Source organism: Danio rerio, chromosome 24, assembly GCF_049306965.1.
Source record: "Danio rerio strain Tuebingen ecotype United States chromosome 24, GRCz12tu, whole genome shotgun sequence".
NCBI classification, from domain to species: domain Eukaryota; kingdom Metazoa; phylum Chordata; class Actinopteri; order Cypriniformes; family Danionidae; genus Danio; species Danio rerio.
In genome coordinates, this window is record NC_133199.1 from 12,543,819 (window position 1) to 12,569,376 (window position 25,558).

General features: G+C 39.9%; 1 protein-coding gene across 6 annotated transcripts in view; it reads left to right on the top strand.

Moving 5' to 3' along the window:
• lztfl1 (leucine zipper transcription factor-like 1) overlaps positions 1-25,558 on the top strand; it is a 119,891-nt gene that overhangs the window by 73,064 nt on the left and 21,269 nt on the right. For 2 of the 6 annotated variants that reach the window (XM_073940022.1, NM_199587.1), the window contains 2 exon segments: positions 1,471-1,548; positions 16,982-17,158. The exons of 1 other annotated variant lie outside the window; for it this stretch is intronic. In XM_073940022.1, coding sequence (XP_073796123.1) covers positions 1,471-1,548; positions 16,982-17,158 — 255 coding nt within the window. 6 annotated transcript variants of the gene reach the window in all.

Genomic DNA, 25,558 nt, shown 5'->3' on the forward strand with positions numbered 1-25,558 from the left:
AGTGTCAACCAAGTTAGACTAGATCTCAACAAATTCTCATTCACGGCTCCAATACACATCAGATTCACCAACCACCTCAGCCACCTCCTTTCACACCCGTTCTCTCTGGTGCAAATCTTGGTATATTAATGAAGATTCGCCATAAAGGACGTGTGATTGCCCACCGCAATAATACGTTTTCTCTCCATTTTAAATGTATGCTTCGTTTACAGCTATTGAACTGTATGAATGCAAATGACTACTGTCTGAGCTGGGGTAATTTTTTTTATAAAGTGATCTAATAGGCTGATGCTTTCATTGGTGCTTAAAAAAGAAAGCGAAATTCCTGCAGCAAGCAACGTCGATGACACAATGTCAATAGATCCACAATTCAGTTTGGCAATGCTTGACATCACCAAGTCAAAGTGAATTGTGCGTCAGTTTGCATTGCTTAGCAACCCAATCAAAACAATGTAAAAAGACTACATGATATGAAGTGACCCAGTAGATATGTATTGTTGAGAGCGTGGTACAATCACAATGGATTCCAATGTAATACACCATAACTTTTATTAAAGTATGTGTTGTTTTTACCATGACCAGGTGAATTACATGATCAGTCAAGCTTATTTAAACATAAAAAAATAATAAAATTGTTCATGAGCAACAAAATACAATTTCTCTAACAGATATATTTAGAGACACAAATGTAAGTGAAATTGTCGCACTGTCGAGCCCTGCACATCATTCTATTACTGTATACCCAAAAAGTATTTGTACCCAAAGCAGTGTTTTTTTATATATTAAAAAAACTGACATATGTTTTGCTGAAAAAAGTATACTTATGCCAAGTTTCTTTTAAAATATCCACATGATATTTTATATTTCAACTTGGAATAGTTGTCTCTTTAATGCTGTGTTCACACTAGACGCATAAATAAATCATGTTATATACACCTAAATAGACGCATGAAAATTTTGACTTTACTCGCTTCATTCATGCACCCATCTCTGAGAGTTTATAAACTCCTACAGAAACTATATCTGGATGATGGAAACTTTCAGCAGTGCTTCTGACTGAGGCGAGCCCAGTTTGATTAATTGTTGCCCGGTGTCGGCAGAAGGATTTTCTCGTGGAAAACCAACAACAGGCACTACGTTATAATCACGCCCCTACAAGACAACGCTCATAATTGGTTAACATGGTGCGAATGTCCACTGAAGTTCAGATTTTTCAACTTGAGCAGTATGCGTGTTAAATGCGTCAAGTGCGTCAATTGTGTGAAACTCGCACCACTTAATTTGCATCAACCGCATCATTCGTGCTGCCTCATTTGCACATGTTGTGCTGCTTGAATTTCATTCACGTCTTTGCATTAAAGCGTCAACCATGTCTGGTGTGAATGCAGCATAAATGTCCAGATAATCTGTGGACCATTTTATGGAACGTTATTATTTATACCAATAATCTTTTTAACTGTTGAATTGTAGGCCATGTGTGCTTTAGAGGACAAATCCAAAGCAGAGACGGCCTTGAAAGATCTTCAAAAAAGTCAAGGAGTACATCAGGTAAAAAAAATACTACAGACAAAGTCAAAGTGTAGTTTTTAGCCTTTAAAGTCAGAATCATTTGCAGCTGTTTTTTTTTTTTTTACATTGCTAATATCAGTGTAAACAAAATGTCTGTCATCAGTGTCTGTTTAAGCTTATGTTTGATTCTTTGTGAGATTTCACTTGATCATTTCCATATTATATCTCACTATTTGTACATGTATGTATGTATGTATGTATGTATGTATGTATGTATGTATGTATGTATGTATGTATGTATGTATGAATATATATATATATATACATACATATATATATATATATATATATATATATATATATATATATGTGTGTATGTATGTATGTATGTATGTATGTATGAAATATATATATATATATATATATATATATATATATATATATATATATATATATATGTGTGTGTGTGTATGTATGTATGTATGTATGTATGTATGTATGTATGTATGTATGTATATACAGTATGTCACAAAAGTGACTACACCCCTCCCATTTCTGCAAATATTTGTTTATATCTTTTCATTGGACAACAGTGCAGAAATGACTCGTTGACACAATGAATAGTAGTCAGTGTAAAGTGTGTATAGCAATGTAAATTTATTGTCCTCTCGAAATAACTACAAATACAGCCAATAATAGCTAAACCGCTGCCAACAAAAGTGAGTACCCCCCTAAGTGAAAATGTGAAATGTCAATATTTTGTGTGGCCACCATCATTTTCCAGAAAAATTGACTTTGTTCTCAATTCCAAGAACGCAGAGAACAGACTTGTGTTCTTGTGGAGACCGGTCTTGCCAGGTGTCCTCGGAAGAACGAACTCGGGAGACCACGAGAACAGAACATGCGTTCTGTGAGAAATAAGATGCTGCATTCTTCCTGATGGTCATGTGACCTTCACGTTTTAAATTGAAAATTATTTAAACATTACAACATTCATAAAATGATTTATTCAGGGCTTAATGTATTCCGGCACCATGCCAGATCTCCGGCGAGCGGCCGTGAGAGAAAAAATTTTTTTAGAGCTTGCGCATGCGGTTTAATTGGGGATGCACAAAATAACCGATAAACCGTTTACCGAAAGGGCGCGTTTGTGACCGATTAATGGTATCAATTAAATGATTAAAAAATATGCTTTATATTTTTCTAAGTTTGGCCGCATAAAGGGCATCTGTTTAATGGTTTACTGACGGCCGCCAGTGTTTTACGATCTGCCTATGCTCGCTCTGTGCGCCTCAAGTTGTTCCGTTTCCCGCTGTGTACTTGAGCGTGTTACCTCAATCTTTTTCATTCTTCAGTCAAATGAAAACACAGCAGGGTTTCTGTTGAGGTGACAGTGGGGTTGGGTTGGGTTGGGTTGTCAAGGCGACTATGGCAAACTTTTAAAGATGGAGGAGAGACTTGTGGTCGCTTTTTCAAGTTATCCAGAGCTGTATTATTTTACTGATCTTGAATATCACAATATAATTAAAATTACATTCATAACATCAACAGCAACTCGACTCGCACACACACCAGCTGATTAAGTCGTTTTCTAGTGACGGCTCTTCCGGTCACAGTTTCACACAGATGAGTTGACATTAACCAGCGCTGATGCTGATCACCTCTGTGCTGTGTGGAGCCACTTAATAAACTTAAAAAACAGGCTGTTGATGATTTAGGGTGGGCTACAACCAACAAACCAACCTTTTTTTCTTTTGGAAAATTACAGTTATTAATAGTTCTTATGTAATATCAGCTTTTAAAATAGCCTACAATCTACGAATAACACAAATTCAAAGATTTTCCTGATTTTTGTATAATGTTAACTCCGCACCAAACTGAGGCTTTCATTTTATAGCTTATAAAACATATATGCAAATGTATGCAATATCATATGTAAGGGCTGTGACGGTCACCATGACAACCGCGTCACCGGTTGACAGTGGTCAAGTGCCACTGCGGTTGTGCCTGCCACCGGAGCGGTAGAACGTGACGACCATCACTCTAGAACACACATATTCTGTTCCCCTTCGGTTGGGGAACTTCAGTGCCATAGAGTGGATTGATTGAAATCCACGAAATGGGAGGATTCGGTTCAGAAGCCGCTTGTCTGAAAGAGTATTGAACGGGCCAATGAATGCAATGAATTGGCAGCGTAAGCTTGCACAGGTGTACTTCATTGCCAATTATCCCAGCATATAAGCACACCTGGAGCGAGCAAACGCCATCCTTTTCGCTTCAGAGACTTTCTGATCGAGTTGATGAGGGTTCCTCTTGCTGTGACCAGCGATTCTGAGCGAACGAGAGCATTCTCCCGGTCCAGAGTGTGCACACGCAGCGGCAAACGGTCGAGCTGGGTTTCTCCCTTGCCTGGTGTTCTTTGGGTCCGGTCCTCCAGTCTCAATGACTGTTGCGCAGTAAAGATCGCGGCTAGCCTTTGCAAACCACCCCAGTTGTCCCCTGCTCTGCAGCGGGCACTCGGGCAGATCTGAGGGTTTCAGCGAGAGATAATCCGTCGCCCACGGGCCCGCGGACCTCCCGCTCCTCTAAGCGCTCCATCCAAGCTTCGGGCGGGGGAAGCGATCCGTCTAACAGATGGTAGCCCTTACGCCCGATGACACTGGAGACCAGACGTCCACCGTGGCATCGGAGGGTGGGCTTTCATTGTCCGATGATGATCCAGACCCGCTCGCCCCCTTCGGGCTGGTGAGCGCTGTCACTACGGATCCTGAAACGGACATGTTAGCTGTGCTTTCCCAGGCTGCTTCGGCCGTGCGTTGGAGATGGTTTATCCCCCAGCTCCGCGGCCGGACCGACTAGAGGGGCGTTCCCTTCTTCCCGGAGGTGCACAGTAGGCTCACGCGGTCTTGAAAAGCACTTTTTTCTGCTCGTGCTGCGTGTCCCTCCACCCTCACCACTCTTGACGGTGGAACAGCCAGGGGGTATGTGGCGATTCCTCAGGTTGAGTGCGCGATGGTGGTCAATCCGCGCGGCGCCTCTTCTTGGCGGGGTCTGCCTCGTCTCCCATCCAAAGCCTGTAAGTTATCTGCCTCCCTCGGAGCTAGAGCTTACATAGCTGCGGGCCAGGCTGCTTCCGCCTTGCATGCTCTGGCCGAGCTGCACGAGGGTGGGTCCAACCCAGGCTTACGAGCTTCGCACCGCCGCCGACTTAGCTCTTCGAACTACTGAGTCCGTTGCATGTGCGTTGGGGAGGACGATGTCCACATTAGTGATCCAGGAGCGCCACCCCTGGCTGATATGCGCGAAGTCGACAAAGTCCGCTTTCTTGACTTTCCCCATATCCCAAGCCATGTTCGGCGACACCGTCTGTGAATTCACCCAGGAATTCAAGGCGGTGAGAGAGCAGTTGATGGGTGATGTCTTATCGGCGGTCTGGGCTGGAGGGCGGGGCCCCATTTCCAACGGCACCTTTTACTGCCATGAAAACATTATGAAAGGGCACTTTTCCACTTCCCCGGATGTGACAGCCCGACATCTGCCAGTCTAGGACGCTATGCTTTCTAGCTTGCAGATTCGGTGCGTTTCGCCAGTGGCTCACGAGCGCTGGGAGGACGGTCTCCTTTCTCCCACCCCTCGAGCCTCCCCTCCGGAGCTTGGGTGCGGAGTGAGAGCAAGTATCTCACCTCCAGCTTTTCCGTGGGACCCGCGCGCTTCCCGGATCAGCACACCCACTCCGCGCTGCCCCACTGCTTGTACGTCAGCGATTGTAGCGATGAGACCATTAGCGAGAGCTCTGCCTGCCTGGTTAGCGCGGGCCAGCTCTTCGCGGTGGCTCATACGCACAATCAGACTCGGCTATGCGATTCAGTTCGCGAAACGGCCCCCCAAGTCACGGGTGTGTATTCACCAGGGTCAGCCCCCTGTCCGCCCCTGTCTTGCGAGAGGAGATTGCTGCCGCTCAAGCCGCTCCCTCCAGCCGAGATGGAGAGCGGGTTTTACAGCCCACACTTCATCGTGCCCAAAAAGAGCGGTGGGTCGCGGCCAATCCTAGATCTGCGCGTTTTGAACCGCTGTCTGCACAAGCTGCCGTTCAGAATGCTCACGCAGAAGCGCATCCTCCGGTGCGTTCGTCCTCTGGGTTGGTCTGCAGCATTAGACCTGATGGACGCGTATTTCCATGTCTCCACTCTTCCTCGCCACCGTCAGTTTCTGCAGTTTGCGTTGAAGGTCAAGCTTGGCAATACAAAGCCCTCCCCTTCGGGCTCTCTCTGTCTCCGCGGGTCCTCACCAAGCCCGCGGAGGGTGCCTTAGCGCCCCTTCGGCTCGCGGGCATCTGCATACTCAATTTCTTGACGACTGGCTGATTTTTGCCCTCTCTCGGAGCAATTGATTATGCACAGAGACAAAGTGCTCCGGCACTTCCACCTGTTGGGGTTTCAGGTCAACCGAGAAAAGAGCAAACTCGCAACCGTGCAGAGGATCTCTTCTCTCGGGCTGGAGCTGGACTTGGTCACCATGGCAGCGCGCCTCTCCGGAGAGCGCGCTCAGCTGATGCTGTACTGTCTGAGAGAGCTCGACAGTAAAATAGTGGTCCCACTGAAACTATTTCAGAGGCTCCTGGGGCATATGGCATCCGCAGCCGCTTCATGCCGCTCGGATTATTCTATATGAGACCACTTCAGCACTGGCTTCACGATCGAGTCCCCAGACGCGCATGGCACGTGCGCGCACACCGAGTCTCTGTTACTGCGCTGTGTCGCCGCGCCCTCAGCCCTTGGAGCGACCCCTCGTTCCTACAGGCCTGGGTGTCTCTAGAACAGGCGTCCAGTCTTGTTGTAAATTCAGCAGACGCTTCCAACATGGGCTGGGGGGCTGTGCGTTGCGGGCATGCGGCTGCGGACCTGTGGAAAGGTACCCAGTTGCATTGGCATATCGCCTGGAGCTGTTGGCAGTGTTCCTCGCTCTCCACCGTTTATTTCCGGTGCTGGAGCAGCAACACATGCTGGTCAGGACGGACAGTACAGCGGCGGTGGCGTATATCAGCCGTATGGGGGGTATGCGCTCTCGCCGCATGTCTCAGCTCGCCCGCCGTCTGCTCCTCTGGAGTCATCCACGGCTGAAATCGCTGCACGCCATTCATATTCAGGCAAGCTCAACCGTGCAGCCAATGCGCTCTCACGGCAGCCTTACGTCCTGGAGAATGGAGACTCCACCCCGAGTCTGTTCAGCTGATATGGGCGCCATTCGGGGAAGCCCAGATCGAACTGTTGCTTCCCCTGAGATTGCTCATTGCCAGTTGTTTTTTTCCCTGACCGAGTGCTCTCGGCACGGATGCACTGGCTTACAGCTGGCTTCGGGGCATGCGCAAATACGCGTTTCCCCCAGTAAGCCTGCTCGCGCAGTTACTGTGCAAGGTCAGGGAGGACGAGGAACAGGTTGCTGGTTGCGCCCCTCTGGCTCAACCGGACCTGGATGTCAGAGCTCTCCCTCGCGATAGCCCTCCCTTGGCAGTCCCTTCGAGAGAGCACCTACTCTCTCAGGGACAGGGCACCATCTGGCACCCTCGCCAATCTTTGGAGGTCATTAGACGCGAGGAAGACTTAGGTAACCTCCGATTGTGGTGGCTAATACCGTCACTGGGGCTAGAGCCCCCTCCCCGAGCGCGCCTATGCCCTGAAGTGGAGTCTATTCACTGAATGGTGTGTCTCTCGCAGAGAAGATCCCCGTAATTTGCCAGAACAGCGTTGTGCTTTCTTTACGCCGAGAGAAGCTGGAGAGCAGGCTGTCGCCCTCCACACTCAAGGTTACGTGGCTGCCATCTCCGCTCTCATGACGCGGTGGCTGGCAGCACCGTGGGAACGCATAACCTCATCATCCGGTTCCTCAGGGGCGCTAAGCGAATTAATCCACCTCGCCCCCTCTCATGCCCTCTTAGGATCTCGCCCTCGCTACACAAGCCGCGTCAGATCCCTTCGATCCTCGACTCAGTATCTTTCTGTCCCTGAAGACAGCTCTGCTGGTCGCGTTGATATCGATTAGAGGGTCGGGGACCCAGAGGCATTTTTCGGTCAGTAACTCGTGCCTGTAATTGGGCTGGCTTTCTCTCACGTCCTGAGACCCCGCCCGCGATATGTGCCCAAGGTTCCTACCACTCCGTTTTAATACGAGGTAGTGAGCCTGCAAGCGCTGCCCTCGGAGGAGGCAGACCCAGCCCTTCTTTATTGTCCAGTTCGCGTTTTGCGTATTATCCGGACCGCACTCAGAGTTTAGATCATCTGAGCAGCTCTTCGTCTGTTATAGCGGTCGGCAGCAGGGAAGTGTCGTACCAAAATAAGTTCCCACTAGATTGTGGATGCCTTTCTTTCACTATTAGAGCCGAGGTGAGCCGCGTCCCCCGAGAGCGCCTGCGCACTCCACTCGGAGCTTCGCATCCTCTCGAGCGCGCACACGCGGCGCCCCTCTAACAGACATCTGTAGAGCTGCGGGCTGGGTGACACCCAACACATTTGCAAGGTTTTACAATCTGCGAGGGGAGCTGGTTTCCTCAAGGGTATTAGGTAACCCTTGGTGATTGAGGAAACAATTCGGTAGGGTGTTGAAACACGCTTGCTGCGCCATTCTCCCTAACACGGAGGTACGTGCGCCTTTTTATCTGTCAGTAAAGTTCCCCGTCAGGTGAGCCCTGCAGATTCCTCCGTGGCCCCCAGCACTGACTCAGCGGAGGAGTCACTTGCTGGCCCACTACGTTGTAGGTCTGCCCGCTGGTCAGCCCGCGTTTTGGGTAAAGGTGCCTGCTATGCGTGATCCCCACTAGGCGATCCCATATGCTTATTTCGCCACGGTTAAGTACCCCCCCCCCCCACCCCTGGGCGGACCCGTATCTTCCCTCTCCGCTAACCACTCTTTTGCTATGCGTACTCCCCCTTTTTAGGGCTAGTCCATATGTAAATTTTGCCATCTATCCCCCCCTTGGGTAACGGATGGCCTCCGCAGCGTCCTCCCTATCGGGATTGCACGCTTCCCAACGTACTGTCGTATTTTCCTAGAATTATCTAGATGCTCACGACTTCCCAAAAAATATATCTAAATCCGTAAGACTTCTGTCGAAGTAGGATAAATTAGGGCCAGGGACACGTTGGAGGACCGCGCCTCCCATGATGTGGGTGCGTCACGCTTGCTTGACTATCCCCTCATCGGGGGCGTTGGTAAGGTGCAGTCATTATGGCGCTTTCCATACTTCTCCCATTTCGTGGATTTCAATCAATCCACTCTATGGCACTGAAGTTCCCCAACCGAAGGGGAACGTTCGAGGTTACAGAAGTAACCCGAGGAGGGGAACGAAAGTGCCATACTCCATCGCCATAATGACTGTCCCTTAGCTGTTTGAAAGTCTCTTCAGCTTAAAAGGATGGCGTTTGCTCGCTCCAGATGTGCTTATATGCTGGGATAATTGGCAATGAAGTACACCTGTGCAAGTTTACGCTGCCAATTCATTGCATTCATCGGCTTCTGAACCGAATCCTCCCATTTCGTGGATTTCAATCAATCCACTCTATGGCACTTCCGTTCCCCTCCTCGGGGAACGAAGGGTTACTTCTGTAACCTCGAACGTTATGTTGCCAAGTACTACATTTATGAATATAACCTTAACTTAGACGTGATAGAGCAAGTTCAAGTTCAGCCATGAACCTCGTTGGAAAACTTATATTACATCACCAATCTGGAAACATTTTGGATTTGTGGCGAATGAGAAAGGCGAACCAATAATTAGGATGAAGCTATTTGTAGGGCTTGTTTAGAAAAATAAGTGTTAAATGGACAAACAAATCTTGAATCTCCAGAGCCATCTGCGATCATGTCACCCATACATGCGGAGCCAGCTCCGGTTTCATCTTCTGAATGCAAACGCCCAGCTAGTCAGACAGGTATGGCAGAGGCCTTTTCAAAAATAGCCAAATACAAAAGAGAAACTGATAAGTAGTAGACGTTGATGAGAAATGAAGCAGCATATTTGTTAGTTGAGAACATGCCGCTCCGCAATGTAGAGAAGCCAGCTTTCCGAGAAATGCGGGCTGCGGAGCAAGATACCCTTTCTTTGCCCCGTTTGCGAAAAATATCTGCATTTGTGCTATAGGCACACCGTCTGAACAGGTATTCAGTGCTGCTGGAAACATTGTAATCTAAAATAAGCCTCCGCTTAAACCGAACAAAGTCAACATGTTAGTTTTTCTGGCAAAGAATTTAAAATATGAATAGAAAACAAATGGCGGAGAGACACTCTTTTTTTCAACATCTGACTTATATTCTTACAAGCCTAATAGGTTAATATTTTTGTTCTTTTTCATTAGTTACTATTTATATTATTATTGATTAGTATAATGTAATTTTAGGCTATTTGTGAAGTTTTTAAAATGTAACATTTACTGTTTCAAGCAGTTAAAGTTATTTAATATTTAACTCGCCTACATTATTATAGGCTGTATTGTGTTGTTTTATCAACGAAAGTTAAACAATAACACTTATGTTTGTACGGATATTTAGCATAACACTTTAGTCTTTTTTAGTTCTTTATTTTTACATAAAATATAAATTAACTTAGGTAGGCTACTTGGGTACGGGCCGTAATTTGTTGGTGGTACGGGAGGAATATTTTGCCAGTGAATATTGTCATCATCATTTTAAAAAATATAATAATAAATAAATAAATAAATAAATACAACACCTTACGGAAAGGATGCAATGAAGAAAAGCATGCTCTTTTTTAAAGATTTAGGTAAAGACTCAAAATATGCCTACACATGCAAGCTAAACTAAATCATATCCGAGTCATCACGTTTTATTACCCAACCAATATCAGCGTTGGATAAAAATAAATGTTACTTTTAAATTTAATTAAATTTGAATGTTAAATTTAAAATTTATAATTAAATTTAAATGGTAAAAGCCATATAAAAATAGTAGTTATTAAAATTAATGTGTTACTTAGTTTAAGGCATTAGCCAAACAGAAAGCCTACACCTACTAAATTATCATTCAGTCTGCAGCGCAAGAAGTGGATCCGCGGTAAATCCACACGCACTAAATACCTTTTTCTTTTATAACACTGCAAACTTGACTACGCAGACCGATCATCTTTAAAAGCAAAAGGCATTTTTAAGTGTCCTAACTGGAGACTGCTGCTGTAGAATGGGATGTTTCTTTACATAACTGTAAAAGTGTGCTTTAGCTATGTTAAAGTGAAAGCACATATTTTTAAGGGTTCTGCGTTTTGTCAATTTTATAGCTTAATAATAGTGTAGACATTTTTATTAGAATACTTTAACCCCTAACTAAAAAACTAATGTAAAAATGACTGGCAGCTGCGTCTCTGCTAAAATTAATTTATCTGCAAATTTACTCTGCGTTTTTTTCCCTTTATAGCTCAAGAAAGTTTTATTTAAAGAATTAGTTAAGCAAAACAATTAATAAATTAAGCTTTGTGTTATGCACTAGTCCAGTTTTCTCCTGTGTGAGTTTAGAGTGCGCCTCCACTGCATGCGCATTTACACCTGCACCAGATCAAAGCAGTTCTAATGTCCAGCACAGAAGGCATTGCTAACATCTTAGCAAACATTGCTTAATACACTAGGATGTAGATGCAGCAATAGGCAAATATCTTTACAAAAGAAAAATAATTAAAGGATTAAAATATTACAAAAAAATATTATTTTCTAGCCTACATAAATATAAAAACCACTACCTCCATGCCTTCATCTCAGGGGGCTTTTTCAGTTTATTCATGACAATTTGCTTTTGTATAATATTATTATTAGTGTTATGCCCCGTGTGGCTCGGAGGATGAAAAAGGGCTTAACACAATTATGACAACCCAATATTTTAAGAATTCCTCTGAGATGTTAACTGCTATGAATCAACACAGACAACAACGTGGCAAAAAAAGTGGTTCGCTTTATTACAATAAAGATAAAGAAATTAATATTTAAATCACCCAAAGTATATTTACAAATATGTACAATAAATGCAAAAAGTAAACAAAAATACCTGATGGATGGATGAAGGAGAATAAGTGGTGCCAAATCAAAGAAAATAACAAATTAAACACCCGCTAACTAATCCCTCCCCCACCTCTAAATAACTAAAGAGAAATATGTAAATAAGAAAAAAAAACATCTTCAGCGTCACACCCCCTTCAACTGCACTGACTGGAACAAACATACATATGGTAGCACCCGCTTCTAACCTAGTGGAATAACAAAAAAATCTGCTACGTGTGTGTAAAATGTAAGTCACGTGACATACTTCCCTTCACTTCCCTCTAGGTACTTTTAAATCACAAAAACTCTCTTTAAAGCGAACCTGAGCACAAGATAGGCACCAAAAGTTACAAAAACACAGCAGCAACAAGCAACATGGATCCCCCTCTCATCTGGGCTGAGTCATCACTGGAGCGTTTAAATAACACCCATCCTCTTCTAATTGGTCCACTCGGGAGAACTCTGCCAACCAATCACAACACCTAGATTTTAGAAGTACAGGGGCCTCATGTACGAAGACTTGCGTGGAAATCTTACTAAAACATTGCGTACGCACAAAGCTGTAAATGTGCGTACACAGAAAAAATTTCAGATGTATGAAACACTGCGTACGCGAATCTCACGCATATTCTTTTGTACATCTGAATGAACGTGAAACTGAGCGCAACATGCACGAGCACAAAACCCCTCCCTGCCTCCTCCCCCGTATGAATATGCTAATGACTATGCTAATGGCAAAACCCAACGAAACAGCAATGGCAAAAGCAAGCAAAAAGAGAAACTTTGAACAGAATGTGAATTGGAGGTGCTTTCAGAGGTAGACCGGAGAAAAGCGGTGTTATTTGCAAGTTTGTTCTCCGGAATTAACAATAAAAGAAATAAATAGAGCGGGAGAGTTTAGCTGATGCGGTTAACACAGTTGGGTCTGAACATCGCACTGAGTGCATTGAAAAAAGAAATATTGTGGTTTATATCTGTAAAATGTTGCAGGTTGGTTAACAGTCTCAGTGGCGCTACTCGTAAGACCCATGTGAACAGGAATTGATACGTTCGAGCATGAACTCGGCTCGAATCCAGCGTCTGATGAACTCTTTCTTCTTTTTTCCCCCGCTACATATCAGATTTTGTCAACTATTTATCACGAGAAAGACAAGTAGGAATCATTAATAAGTTCATATCAATAAGCATCATATTTTATTTGCACATTTATTGAATGGAAATGTTTCTGATTCACGCATGCAAATTTATCTTCAGATAGGTATGTAAGATTTCCATACCATACAGTTGACCAGCTAAACATTAAAGCACAATTTGCAGCGGTCGCCTGTTTTCCCAATGTAATCTGAGCGATCTACTGCACGCACATTGCTATAAAGACACTATCTGAAGATGAATTTGCATGCGTGAATCAGAAACATTTCCATTCAATAAATGTGCAAATAAAATATGATGCACAAACTTATTAATGATTCCTACTAGTCTTTCTCGTGATAAATAGTAGGCAAAATCTGATATGTAGCGGGGAAAAAAGAAGAAAGAGTTCATCAGACGCTGGATTCGAGCCGAGTTCATGCTCGAACGTGTCAAAACATATTCACATGTGTCTTACGAGCGCGCCACTGAGACTGTTCAGAGTGCTGTAACATTTTACAGATATAATAATATTGAATGTAAATGTTACTGATTCACGCATGTAAATTCATCTTCAGATAGTGTCTTTATAGCAATGTGCGTGCGGTAGATCGCTCAGATTACATTGGGAAAACAGGCGACCGCTGCAAATTGTGCTTTAATGTTTAGCTGGTCAACTGTATGGTATGGAAACCTTATATACCTGCTGAACCCGTCTCATACAGCTGCCATTGCAAGGCTCAGACACTTTGTAGAGAGCAATTTAACACAACTGCCTCTAGGAATCGCCAATGGAAATAAAACAGACACGCACAAAAAATGTGCGTACGCCTGCCAGAAGCTGCCGTGAAGTTGCGCACATTCCCACGTTCAGTTCATTGTTAGTAAATCCAAACGTGAGCGATTCTGAGCGTAAAACCTGGCGTACGCAAAGTTTTTGTGCGTACGCAGCGTTGATACATGAGGCCCCAGGACAGCAAATAGAAACAGAAAGGGGAGGAGGGAACAACAGAGCAACACCCCCAGGCATGTAACAATTAGCATCACCCCCCTAAAAAAAAAATTAATTAACCCCAGGATTTTTATTTTCTTTAACCTCTATTTATTGTTTTTCCCCTTTTCAAAATATATACTATGCATAAAAACACTATAAATTTATGTTGCACAATATAAATAAAACAGATTTTAATACGAATTCCAGCAAACAAACACCCTTAATATGTTTATTCCTTTGTTTAAATGTCCATGGTAATGTTTATATTTTTCGTTTCATTTAGGGAAACTCCTGGGGCAAATAACTTATATTTCTGAACTTTAATAATAAATCGAAATAAAATGCTGCACTTCCCACCTCCAGTCGCAATGACTTCTGGGACTTCTAGAGCGAGATCGGTGCTCAAGTCTGCATCGTTGTGTCCCCAATATCAAGAACACGTCCGGGAAGTTTCACGCGTCCTCTGTTCTTGCGGTCTTGAGTATTGGAACTGAACTTTGGCAGCTGATAATGAAGTTACACGAGAACATGAGGACACAAGATCACTGAATAATGCATATTGAGAAACAGCCACTAAGCAAGGGCTTATTATGCCGTCTTGGTGCCATCTATTGGATAGACAACATCAACCGTCTTTGGCCGCCGATGAGCGGTCTCTTAGAAACTGTAAATATTTTAAAATAGGCACTATTCTTACAAATAAACTGCATAGTTGCAATCTAAACAACTACATTCTCGACTAAAATGGCTCGTTTCCTCTGACTGGTACAGTACGGTACAGTTTGGGTCGGTACGGGTCATCTTTATCAGGCTTGCGTTTCCACCACAAAGGGAGGGCGTGGTGTACAACATAAAATTTAAGTCGACGTCATGCTCGCTCGAATAAATGTCTACAGTGAAGCTGTACGGGTTGTTTACATATCATATGAGAAGCACACAAAACATATGCTTTATACACATAAATACTTGTTTATAAATGTTTATTACTAACTTTTCTTTGAACATGATTTGATTATAACTGCAGATCAATGACAGTTCAAAATAGGCTACTGTAACATCTGTAATTATATAAAATAAATATAAATGCAACATATATGAACACATACAGTCCCTTACAGTCTCTGATATATTATTAATTACAGTAAAACTACACACATCATACATTTAGTACTTATTTCAGTTCAAAAACACATGCAATATAGCCCACAGTCAGAGCAAACCGCTCATCTGTGTCTGTAATCTTCACCAGCACATGTAAACTCTGTTAGAGAGTAATTTTGTCATTACCAGTTCATAATAGTCCAAAAGGTGAAGATAAACGTGGCAGTTTGTTCATGATTCAGGTTGCTAAAACACTTTTGCTCCTGTGTTTTGCTGGGCTTTGCTTTTTTTCCTGCGCTTTACTCTCGCGCTTGTCCTTTTCTTTTTTTCTGAATGAATCAGATGACGGAGACACTTCAGTAATCACACACATATTATTATCATCAGCTCAAGAAGTTTGTTATATCAAATATAGACGCGATCGCATGCTCCCAGAAAAAAAAGCGAATACCACTCGTACTTTTAGACGGGCTCGTAAAGCGACAACAGGATACGGCAGATTTTGTTCTTCTTAGCTTTGTGTCTGTTCATCAAGACGACGACAAGGTTTGTTTGAGCTCGGGTCATCCATTGCTCGTTATTAAATGCATGTAGTATATCCATGTAATCTCTCGGCTGTGGATTAGAACATGGCGGTTCCTTTGTTTACATTCTGTCTAGCTCCATAAGCTCGTGACGTATCTCTTTAACCAATCAGCGTTCAACTGCGCGTGTAGCTCCATCTTTTGGGACCCTTTCTCGTTTTTGATACCCTTTCGAAAGGGTGCCGAAAAAGTGGTACGGTTTGGTTCGGTATGCTTATTGACAGTGGAAATGGCCATAAAAGTGTACCAAACCGAACCGTACAGTACTGTAGCACGCAGTGGAAACAGGCCAAAAAAGCCTCAAAAGTACATTTTGTTGTCTAACAACAGTAAAATGTGACAAACTGTCGTGTCTCTGCTTGTTGCTGGCCGTATGTGGGTGGAGTAATACACAGTGAAGGGTGAAGGCTATCAGCCAAACAGATTCAAGAAATCAGACAGAACTGTTGTATAAGTGTGTGTGTGTGTGTGTGTATGTGTGTGTGTGTGTGTGTGTGAGTGTGTGTGTGTGTGTGTGTGTGCAGTATATATATATATATATATATATATATATATATATATATATATATATATATATATATATATATATATATATATATAAATACACACACACACATAGACAGGGATTGCACAATGAAACGTGTCAGTTTAGTGTTGAAGGTTTCATTGCTTTTTAACTTTGTCCTGCCTGGTTGCCTGAAGATTGCATATTCCAACAGTAAGAGCAGAGTGTAAAATCTTACTTAGCAAAGTAATAGCACAGTTTTGCTAAAATATTGAAATGCAAACAGCATTATGGGTGACATATCAAAGGACAAATTGTTGGTACGCATCTCACTAGCTCATCTGTGACCAAGACAGCAAGTCTTTGTGATGTATCAAGAGCCACGGCACCCAGCATAATGTCAGCATACCAGCAAGATGGACAAAACACATGCAACAGGAGTAAATGTGGACTTAAGAGGAAGCTGTTTGAAAGGGATGTCCCTGGTGATAACCGGGATTGTATTCAAAATACACAAAACCACAGCTGCATAACTCACTGCATATTTAAATATGCACCTCAACTCTCTTGTTTCCACCAAAACTGTTCGTTGGGAGCTCCAGAAGGTCAATATACATAGCCAGGCTACCATAGCCAAATTTCTGGTCACGCATGCCAATTCGAAACGTTGGTTTCACTGGTGCCAGCAGAGCTTTCAATGGTTTGATGAACATGAAAGTGAAGTTGAAAATCTCCTATTGCCTGTAGAGTCAGTAGATCTACATATTATTGAGCCAGTTTGGGGTGTTTTGGAAGAGTGTGTCAGGACATGATTTCAGAGCCTGGCCACTGTTCTGCTTGAAGAATGACTCAAAATCCCTCTGACTACTGTGAAGGAATTGTGTCTTTCATTCCTAAGACAAATTGATGCTGTATTGGCCTGGAAAGGAGACTATACACCATTCTGATGAAACCAGGCATTTCAGTTTCATTGTCCAACCCCCATGTTGATTTATTTATTTTACTTCATGGAAACGCTGATATGTGCCATTTTGGTTTTAGTTATTTTTGTCAAATGTAAATTGCATTTACACACAGCAATATAATGACAAAATATTGACAGAATTTTTTTTTCCTTTGGTAGTCCGTAATGTGTGCTCAAGAGATTGCAAATCTTGAAGACACAGTTGCAGCAATGCAGGCTGACTTTGAAAAGACCCTGAATACCAACATTACTTCTCAGAAAGACCTGCAGGACAGCCTGGTGTCTACTAAACATGACTTGCTTCGTGTCCAGGAGCAGCTATCCCTTGCTGAGAAGGTACCAAAGCATATGAACACCACAAATTGAGATTTATGACACTAGAGCTTATCACTTACCTGAATTCTAAGCTAACTTCATACTATTATTGGAATCCATTAATTATGATTAGAATTGATATTAATATAATCACATCTTAAAATGTATACAAAATAACTATGAAAAGCTAATTGATATCAATTTTGTATATTAGGGGTGTAGTGGTGCACAAAGATCCCAGTTCTGTACATACCTTGGTTTTGGGGTCTTGGTTCGATATGTGAATGGTAAAATAGGATTAAGCAACAAATCAGCTGCAGAACTAAAGAGCTTCTTGTTATGCAAAAGTACAAATTAAACACTTTTTTAAAATTATAATTTAAAGAAAATTATTCTGTTATTCAAGGTGGCAATTATTAAATAAAAGAAAAATTTAAAATTGTTAAATACTTATTTATTAAATATTTATTATTTATCGTATATAGTATGAAATGAAACTATTACTCCAGTCATTATAGCTTTTATTATGATTACCATTAATAATAATAGTAATATTTAGTCAATATTAAAGTATAATAGTTAACATTAGAATGGTTCCTGAAGGATCATGTCACTAAAGATTGGAGTAAAGAAGCTGAAAATTCAACATTAAAATCACTAGAATAAATTAAATTAAATGATAAACTACTTTTGAACAGTTATTTTATAGTACATTAATATTTGACAATTTTACAATTTATACTGTATTTTTGATTTAATAAATGCAGCCTTGGTCAGCAGGAAAAGCTTATTTTAAAATATTTAAAAATCCTACTGACCCCAAACTTTTGACTGGTAGTGTGTGGGGTGGCAATAAACATTAAGAAGACCATCCTATACGGGAGTCCTGCCTATACGCAACCCATACCTCCGAACCATGAGTGGTCGCCCCTTGCTCTTAAATGTGAATTTGTTCAGTGCTTTCATGAAAGCACTTTAAAATAAATATGTAAAACGGCAGGATTCCCTTCCTTTCTATTATAGGCACCATTGCCCCTCTTGTGCAATCCTGAAAACAGTCAGTTCATGTAGTGGTGCGTGACTGTCGCACACGCTCCATAGTGATAACTAGATGCTGTTTCAAAACGGATTCTGTGTGCACGATTTAAAGTGGAGCAAAAAGGGACACCCCTGGTTTGAACAGATATATACACAAAATAATAATATTAATAGTAATATATACGCAAGTCAGTCTTGGTGAGTTTTCTTTTAAACAGCATATTTTGTCTTAAATGAGCATAAACACTTAGGAAAGCAATTGACTTATAGATCTGTGCATTTTTAAGTGAAATCTCTTGTATTTAATGTGATCTAATGAGAAATGTAAACGATAGATTAATTTACTGCTCTTTAATCAAAATGTTTAAATTATATGGTAAGGAAAATGGTTATCCCTTATTTTCACATCGCGAGGTTGAAAGGTGTGTGTGTGTGTGTTTGTGTGTGTGTCTGTCTGTCTGTCTGTCTGTGCGTGTGCATATGTGTGTCTGAATATAGATACAGTTGAACTCAGAATTATTAGCCCCCCTTTGAATTTTTTTCTTTTTTTTTCTTTAGAAAAAAAGTTTTTTAAATTATGTTTAACAGAGCAGGGAAATTTTCAAAATATGTCTCATAATATTTTTTGTTCTGGAGAAAGTCTTATTGTTTTATTTTAGCTAGAATTAAAGAGTTTTTTTATTTTTTAAAACCATTTTAAGGTCAAAATTATAACCCCTTTGGGCTAATTTGTTTATTGATAGCCTACAGAAAAAAAAACATCATCAACAAACCACCACAATAACTTGCCAAATTACCCTATCCTGCCTAGTTAACCTAATTAACCTAGTTAAGCATTTAAATGTCAATTTGAGCTGTATAGAAGTATCTTGAAATATATCTAGTAAAATATTCTTTATTGTCATCATGGCAAAGATTAAATAAATCAAATATTAGAAATTACTTATTAAAACTATGTGTTGAAAAAAAATCTTCTCTCTGTTTAACAGAAATTTGGGGAGAAAAAAATAAATAAGGGCTAATAATTCAGGGGGGCTAATAATTCTGACTTCAAGTGTGTGTGTGTGTGTGTGTGTGTGTGTGTGTGTGTGTGTGTGTGTGTGTGTGTGTGTGTGTGTGTGTGTGTGTGTGTGTGTGTGTGTGTGTGTCTGTGTCTGTGTCTGTGTGTGTCTGTGTGTGTCTGTGTCTAGCATAATATCTTTGAAACACAGCTCCTCCACTGCCATCCAAAGTTGCGCTTACTGAATTGCAAACACGTGCATAGAAGACAACCCTCTCACGTTCTGTGCTTACCTTATGCCTTATGAAACTGAAAATAGTCACATCAATTTATCGGCAGATGATTTTAGTGGCTGTACAACATTTCTGTGCATATAACCCATATGTAACAAAAAAATCTACATCAGCTTTGTGTGATTAAAAAAAGCTTTTAAAACATAACATTACCTGTCTAAAAGAAATACTTCAGCCATGATGTCATCCTTCCTCCGGTGTGCAAAAGTTACTCAGATATTGATTAAAGATTTTTAAACAGTTTTGATCCATCATGTTACCACTCTCTCATTCTCTCTCATGTTTGTACATTGACATGAACGCAGAGCATGTGTATGCACAAACGGCAGATCTGTTAATGGGTGCTCGGTTGTACAGATCTGCATTTGCTGACAGACAGTTTGGGCTACTTTATCAGAACAGTAAGAAATGTTGGCCTGACAATATTTACCTAGATTATTATTTTTTTTTTAGTCTTATGCTTTACCCAGAAAATAAAAATACATATAAATAATGAAGATTAACTTTAATCAGTACTATTGGTATGTGAAGAGACTTTCAACCAGAATAACAAAAATGTTTCTGAAGACAATCACCAACTGCACCTTTAACTGCAGACTGTCAGCTTTAATTTGAGGGTTGGTTTATCGATATCAGGAAAATGATGTAAGAATTAGGAATTATAACAATTTGCATATGTGCCTCCCACTTGATAAGGGACTTAAAGTAATGGGACAATTGGTTTCTCAGCCGTTCCATGGCCAGGTGTGTTATTCCCTCAATATTACAATTATAATGAGCAGATAAAAGGTCCAGAGTTCATTTCAAGTGTGTTATTCGCAATATATTAGGGCTGTCAAATGATTAAAAAATTAACTAATTAATCACACTTTTTTTGTAATTAATCATGATTAATCACGAAAAGCCATATTTATATAAGAAATAAAAACACATGCATGTAAGTGTCATTTGAATTACAAAACAATCAATGCCAATATCAAACAAAAATGTTTTCCATGTTGGATTCTAAGTGGACGACAAAAAAAATCCAAAATACAGGCACTGCAAGTATTGAAAATGGAAAATAATAATAATTAAGCATTTAATACAAACAATTGTATTCATTGTAAAGTTGTATTGAGTTGAGAACATTAATTATAAAGTAGCAACAGTTTTGCTTAGTTCTTTAAACATTTGAACAGTTTGACAAATATTACTGTTGTTAGACAACAAAATGTACTTTTGAGGCTTTTTTGGCCCGTTTCCACTGAGTGGTACGGTTCGGTTTGGTACGCTTTTATGTCCATTTCCACTGTCAATAAGCGTACCGAACCAAATCGTACCGTACCACTTTTTCGGCACCCTTTCAAAAGGGTACCAAAAACGAGAAAGGGTACCAAAAGGTGGAGCTACACGAGCAGCTGAACGCTGATTGGTTAAAGAGATACATCACAAGCTCGTGGAGCTAGACAGAATGTTAACATTTTAACATTTAGCCAGTTGCTAAGATAGTCAAGTCTATTGACATTATCGGGGGACAATGTGGCCAAGGTGTGCATCAAAGACAAAAGGCTTTAGACTTCTTACAGGGACTTTGGTCACACCATCTCTAAACATTTAATTCTAAACAGCTTTGAGGGATAAGAACACCGTAAAGACTATTGACCTTATTCTAAAATGCGGAAGTGTGCCTGTTTTCGTGATTGCCTTAGAACTTCCTATTCAGTCGCCTATGGGAGAAATAACTAGAAATAATAAACGGCAGAAAACGGTCAAACTACTTGCTCTACAAACAAATGTTTGCATGACTATACAGACCAAGTAGAATAATATAATAAGGAAATATGAGTTTGCAACATCAAACAGCGAAACAAGCAGTTTTTAATGTCTTTTAATTGTTATTTTAGCAGTGTAATAGTATTTTTACTTGAGTACAAAAAACATTTCACAAACACATTTAGTGCAGGTTTATTATATTATTAATATATGATTAATAATAATTATTATTATTAATTATAATAATTATTATTAATATTATTATTTTGTATCAATTCCTGTGTAATGTTTTTTATGGGTTGCTGAGAATACATTTCAGGTGTTCAAAACATAGTGTGTCAGTCTTGAAAATAAAATTAGGTGCTGGAAAAGTGCTTAAAAGTCCTTGATTTTCATTAGGCTGTGCCTGTATGCACCCTGTCATATGTACATCTAACATATGTTTCAAAATTTGTCAAAAAGTGTATGAATATGACATATAACCTATATTTATGAGGTCCAAGCAACATTTCCAGATTTTGATGAATAGGCTACTATGTTAATACTTTAGATTTAAGTACGGCAGTTTTCTTTTTAATTTTGAAGAACAGTTCAATTTTTTATGAACTTTTACAAGCACATTTTAATTTAAACATTTTTTTTTTTTATCTGCAAGCACAGTTAATATTCAAACTTTTTATAATGTTTAAAGTGGCTGACAATAATACATATTCTTAATAATAGGAATTAATCTGCCTTGTTTTTAAACTGTGCACACCTGTAGCTGCTTAATTAGGCCTACAGCGCTATATTTTATAACTGGTCATTATGGTGGTACTTGGAGAGACAATTTTTTTCTGAGGTGGTACTTGGTGAAAAAAGTTTGATTATGTAGGATTATGCAGGTCTTTGTCTTCTCAGGTGTGACTCACTGCATAGTAATGATAGTTTACGCCTTCCCGCATAAACCAATTTCACTTAAAAAGTGACTTAGAATTTTTAATTCATTATATTGTTTTCTGTGAGCAAGTTAACAAGATGATTCTCACATCAATTTGAAGCAAAAACACTAGACTACCAGATCCAGTTCTCAAAAGTCCTGTGCACAAATGTTCTCTGTGTGTTTCATGGCCTTGTTTCAGTGACTTCAAAATTTTAGTTTTTCACTAGCCACACATAAACGTATCTTTCTCAAAAACACAAACACATACAAACATGCTGTTTAGGTATGATTGTAGCCCAACTTGTGCTGTTTACAGTGTTATCACATTTTAACCATTAATATGTTTTTAAGATACTGAAGACAACACAAATGCCAGTGCATGCCAAAACTTCTCCAGAGCCCCAAAACACCCTCAGACCCCCAGAGGGTTAAGCATGTCACATCACAAATCACACACACAAATCACACACACAAATCACACACACACGCACGCACACACACACGCACACACATATATACTTCACTTCCTAAGCTGCCATTGCCTCTTTGAATATCACACTAATTGTACAAAAAAAAAAAAAAAAAAAAAAACTACTAACACTTCCCTTCTTAGACTTTACAGACCTGAAACTTGCCTTTAGTACTTATTCATTGTTGCTCTTAGTTGTGTAAATTGCTTCCTTGTCCTCATTTGTAAGTCGCTTTGGATAAAAGCGTCTGCTAAATGACTAAATGTAAATGTAAATGTAAAAAAAAAAAATATATATATATATATATATATATATATATATATATATATATATATATATATATATATATATATTAGTGCTGTCAATCGATAAAAAAAAATAACTAATTAATCGCACTTTAAAAAAAATTTTTTTATCGCGATTAATCAAATTTAAAAGACTGAAACTTGTGATTTTGGCTATTCGAGTGTAAAATTTATGTAAACGCAAGACAAATACTGTTTAAATTTAAAATATAATTTATTATTACAATTTTTGTTTAACTTGTAACACAGATTTTTTCATGTAAACAACATACCCACAATAAACCATCAAAATCCTGGCTTGACAGCCATATTTATTACAGAAATAAAAACACAGGCATGTTAATGCCATTTGAATTTCAAAACAATCAATGCCATTAAAGAAAACATTGATTTCCATGTTGGATTCTAAGTGGTCTGCAAAAAATGCCAAAATACAGGCATTGCAGATATGAAAAATTATAATAACCCAGCCGGCATTTCAACGTGGATTCAACGTCAGATCTATGGTAGGATCAACGTTGAATTACCTTTCGATTTTGCAAATTGGATCAACGTTTATATAGAGACGTTGTTTCACCGTCGGACCACTACCGGTGATTCACCGTTAAAATCACAACGTTGTTTCACTCTTACCTTCTTCATGGGTGAATAGGCCTTTTTCACACTTCCTGGTTCCGGTAAGCGAAGCAGTGTACCACAACATCCGGTTTCAATGCGACAGAGCAAGAAAGAATGGCAGGGTCATCTCATCGCTGTGATTGCTGCGTTCCCAGCTGCTCTAACTCAAAAACAACACTCTTACTTTAATGACCACGATCTCCCGAAAGACGAAGGACAGGGAAAATCATGGATGACAATATTAAAGGGGGTTGAATGGCGTTTCAAGCTATATGCGGGAGTACATTCTTATGCTGCATGCATTCATTAATCTATAAGCATGATTTATCCCTACATTGTTGTTATTTTGGAATAATAGACAGTTCATACAAATGCAAATCTCTTTTTTTTAATTGGTTTGACAGCAAAATTATTTGTTTAGTCAGTTATATAATACAGATAGTATACTTTAATGTGTTATTAAAGTATACTATCTTTATATGTGTTATTTAATGTGTTACTTTAATGTGTTATTTAATGTGTTAAGGTTTAAAATGTTATTTGCTGTTTTTTAAATAAATAATAAAAATTAATATTATCCACGAGTAGGAGCTAACGTGTTTCCAGACTTGAGAAAACCTCATTAAACAACCTGTAATGTATTAACCGATAGCAACTCGCCTGTACAGCTACCTCGCCATTCAATATATCTGACTCTGAATAAAAAGGAAGGAGGGGGTTAGCACAGTTTACAGACGGGACTACTGAAATAAAACTCATCCTGCTGGATGTTAAATAGCCAGGTTAATCTAGTTTACGAATGGCTTGAATGAGCAGATTTTATGCTGTTGGCTGTGCACCTTACTGGAACCTGACGTTGCAAACGCTGTGTAAGACACGTTTTCTGCACAAACTCTGCAAATCGGTATCATCTTTTAAATGCTGTTTTATTAAGGCAGTTTTACACATTCACCGAACAACATCTTCCTGTCCAAATTATGGCAAAGTTGACCATGAGAAAGTCATCCGCTGTCCCGAGGCTGTCATGTCTCTCCGACTCCTAGCGAACCTGAAAATATCGATACACTGCTTTGAAGGGCGCTTCCGGTTTTCAATTCCGCTGTGAAAAATGTCTATTGTGGTCGTTTTGTAGACGTTGAATGAAGGTTGAATTACCTTTCGATTTTGCAAATTGGATCAACGTTGATACCGTGACGTTGTTTCACCGTCATACATTTCAACGTAAGTTAAATAGAAATTACATATAACATAAGTCCATACATAATATAAGTCCATAAATATAGCAAACAAATTTTTACTAATAAAAATACACGACAAAAATACACAACTTAGCCTGTGTATCAATTTATTTAATACACACCTAATTATTTCATTTATTATAAATATACAGCAACATAAACATACATCGTTCATTAAAACCATGCAGGTTACTATACATGCTGTACACTTAAATACAGTAAAAGGCATACAATTAAATAGTCACTTTTTAATTAGGTTTTATGAGTTAAAGTTAGTTTATGTTTACTAACATGAACAAAGAATAAATACTTGTACAGCATTTATTAATTATTTAGTTAATTGAAATATGTCCCGATGCTATTAAAATCAAAATGTATGCTTGTTAACATTAATGCACTGAGCTGACATGAACTGTACTTTCTTTATATGAAAGATGCTTTATTGTTCTTTGTTCATGTTAGTAAATACATTAACACTTACTTATACAACCTTATTGTAGTGTTGCCATCTTCAGAAAAACAGATACTAACTAAATTAAACTAAGTAACTAAACTACGCTTTAACCATCACAGTCTCTAAAATAGAATTCTGTTTACAAAGTTTACAAAATACCCATTTTTAAAGTGGCTGTAGTAAAAAAAGTAAAAAAAAAAAAAAAAACATCACTCACAACTAAGAATCACAAGTAAAATACATTACATTTGTTTAAGGTTTTATAGGTTGAGAGAAACGCTTAAGGTTAAAGCTGGCACTGGGGACAAAATGTAAAACACTAAAACAT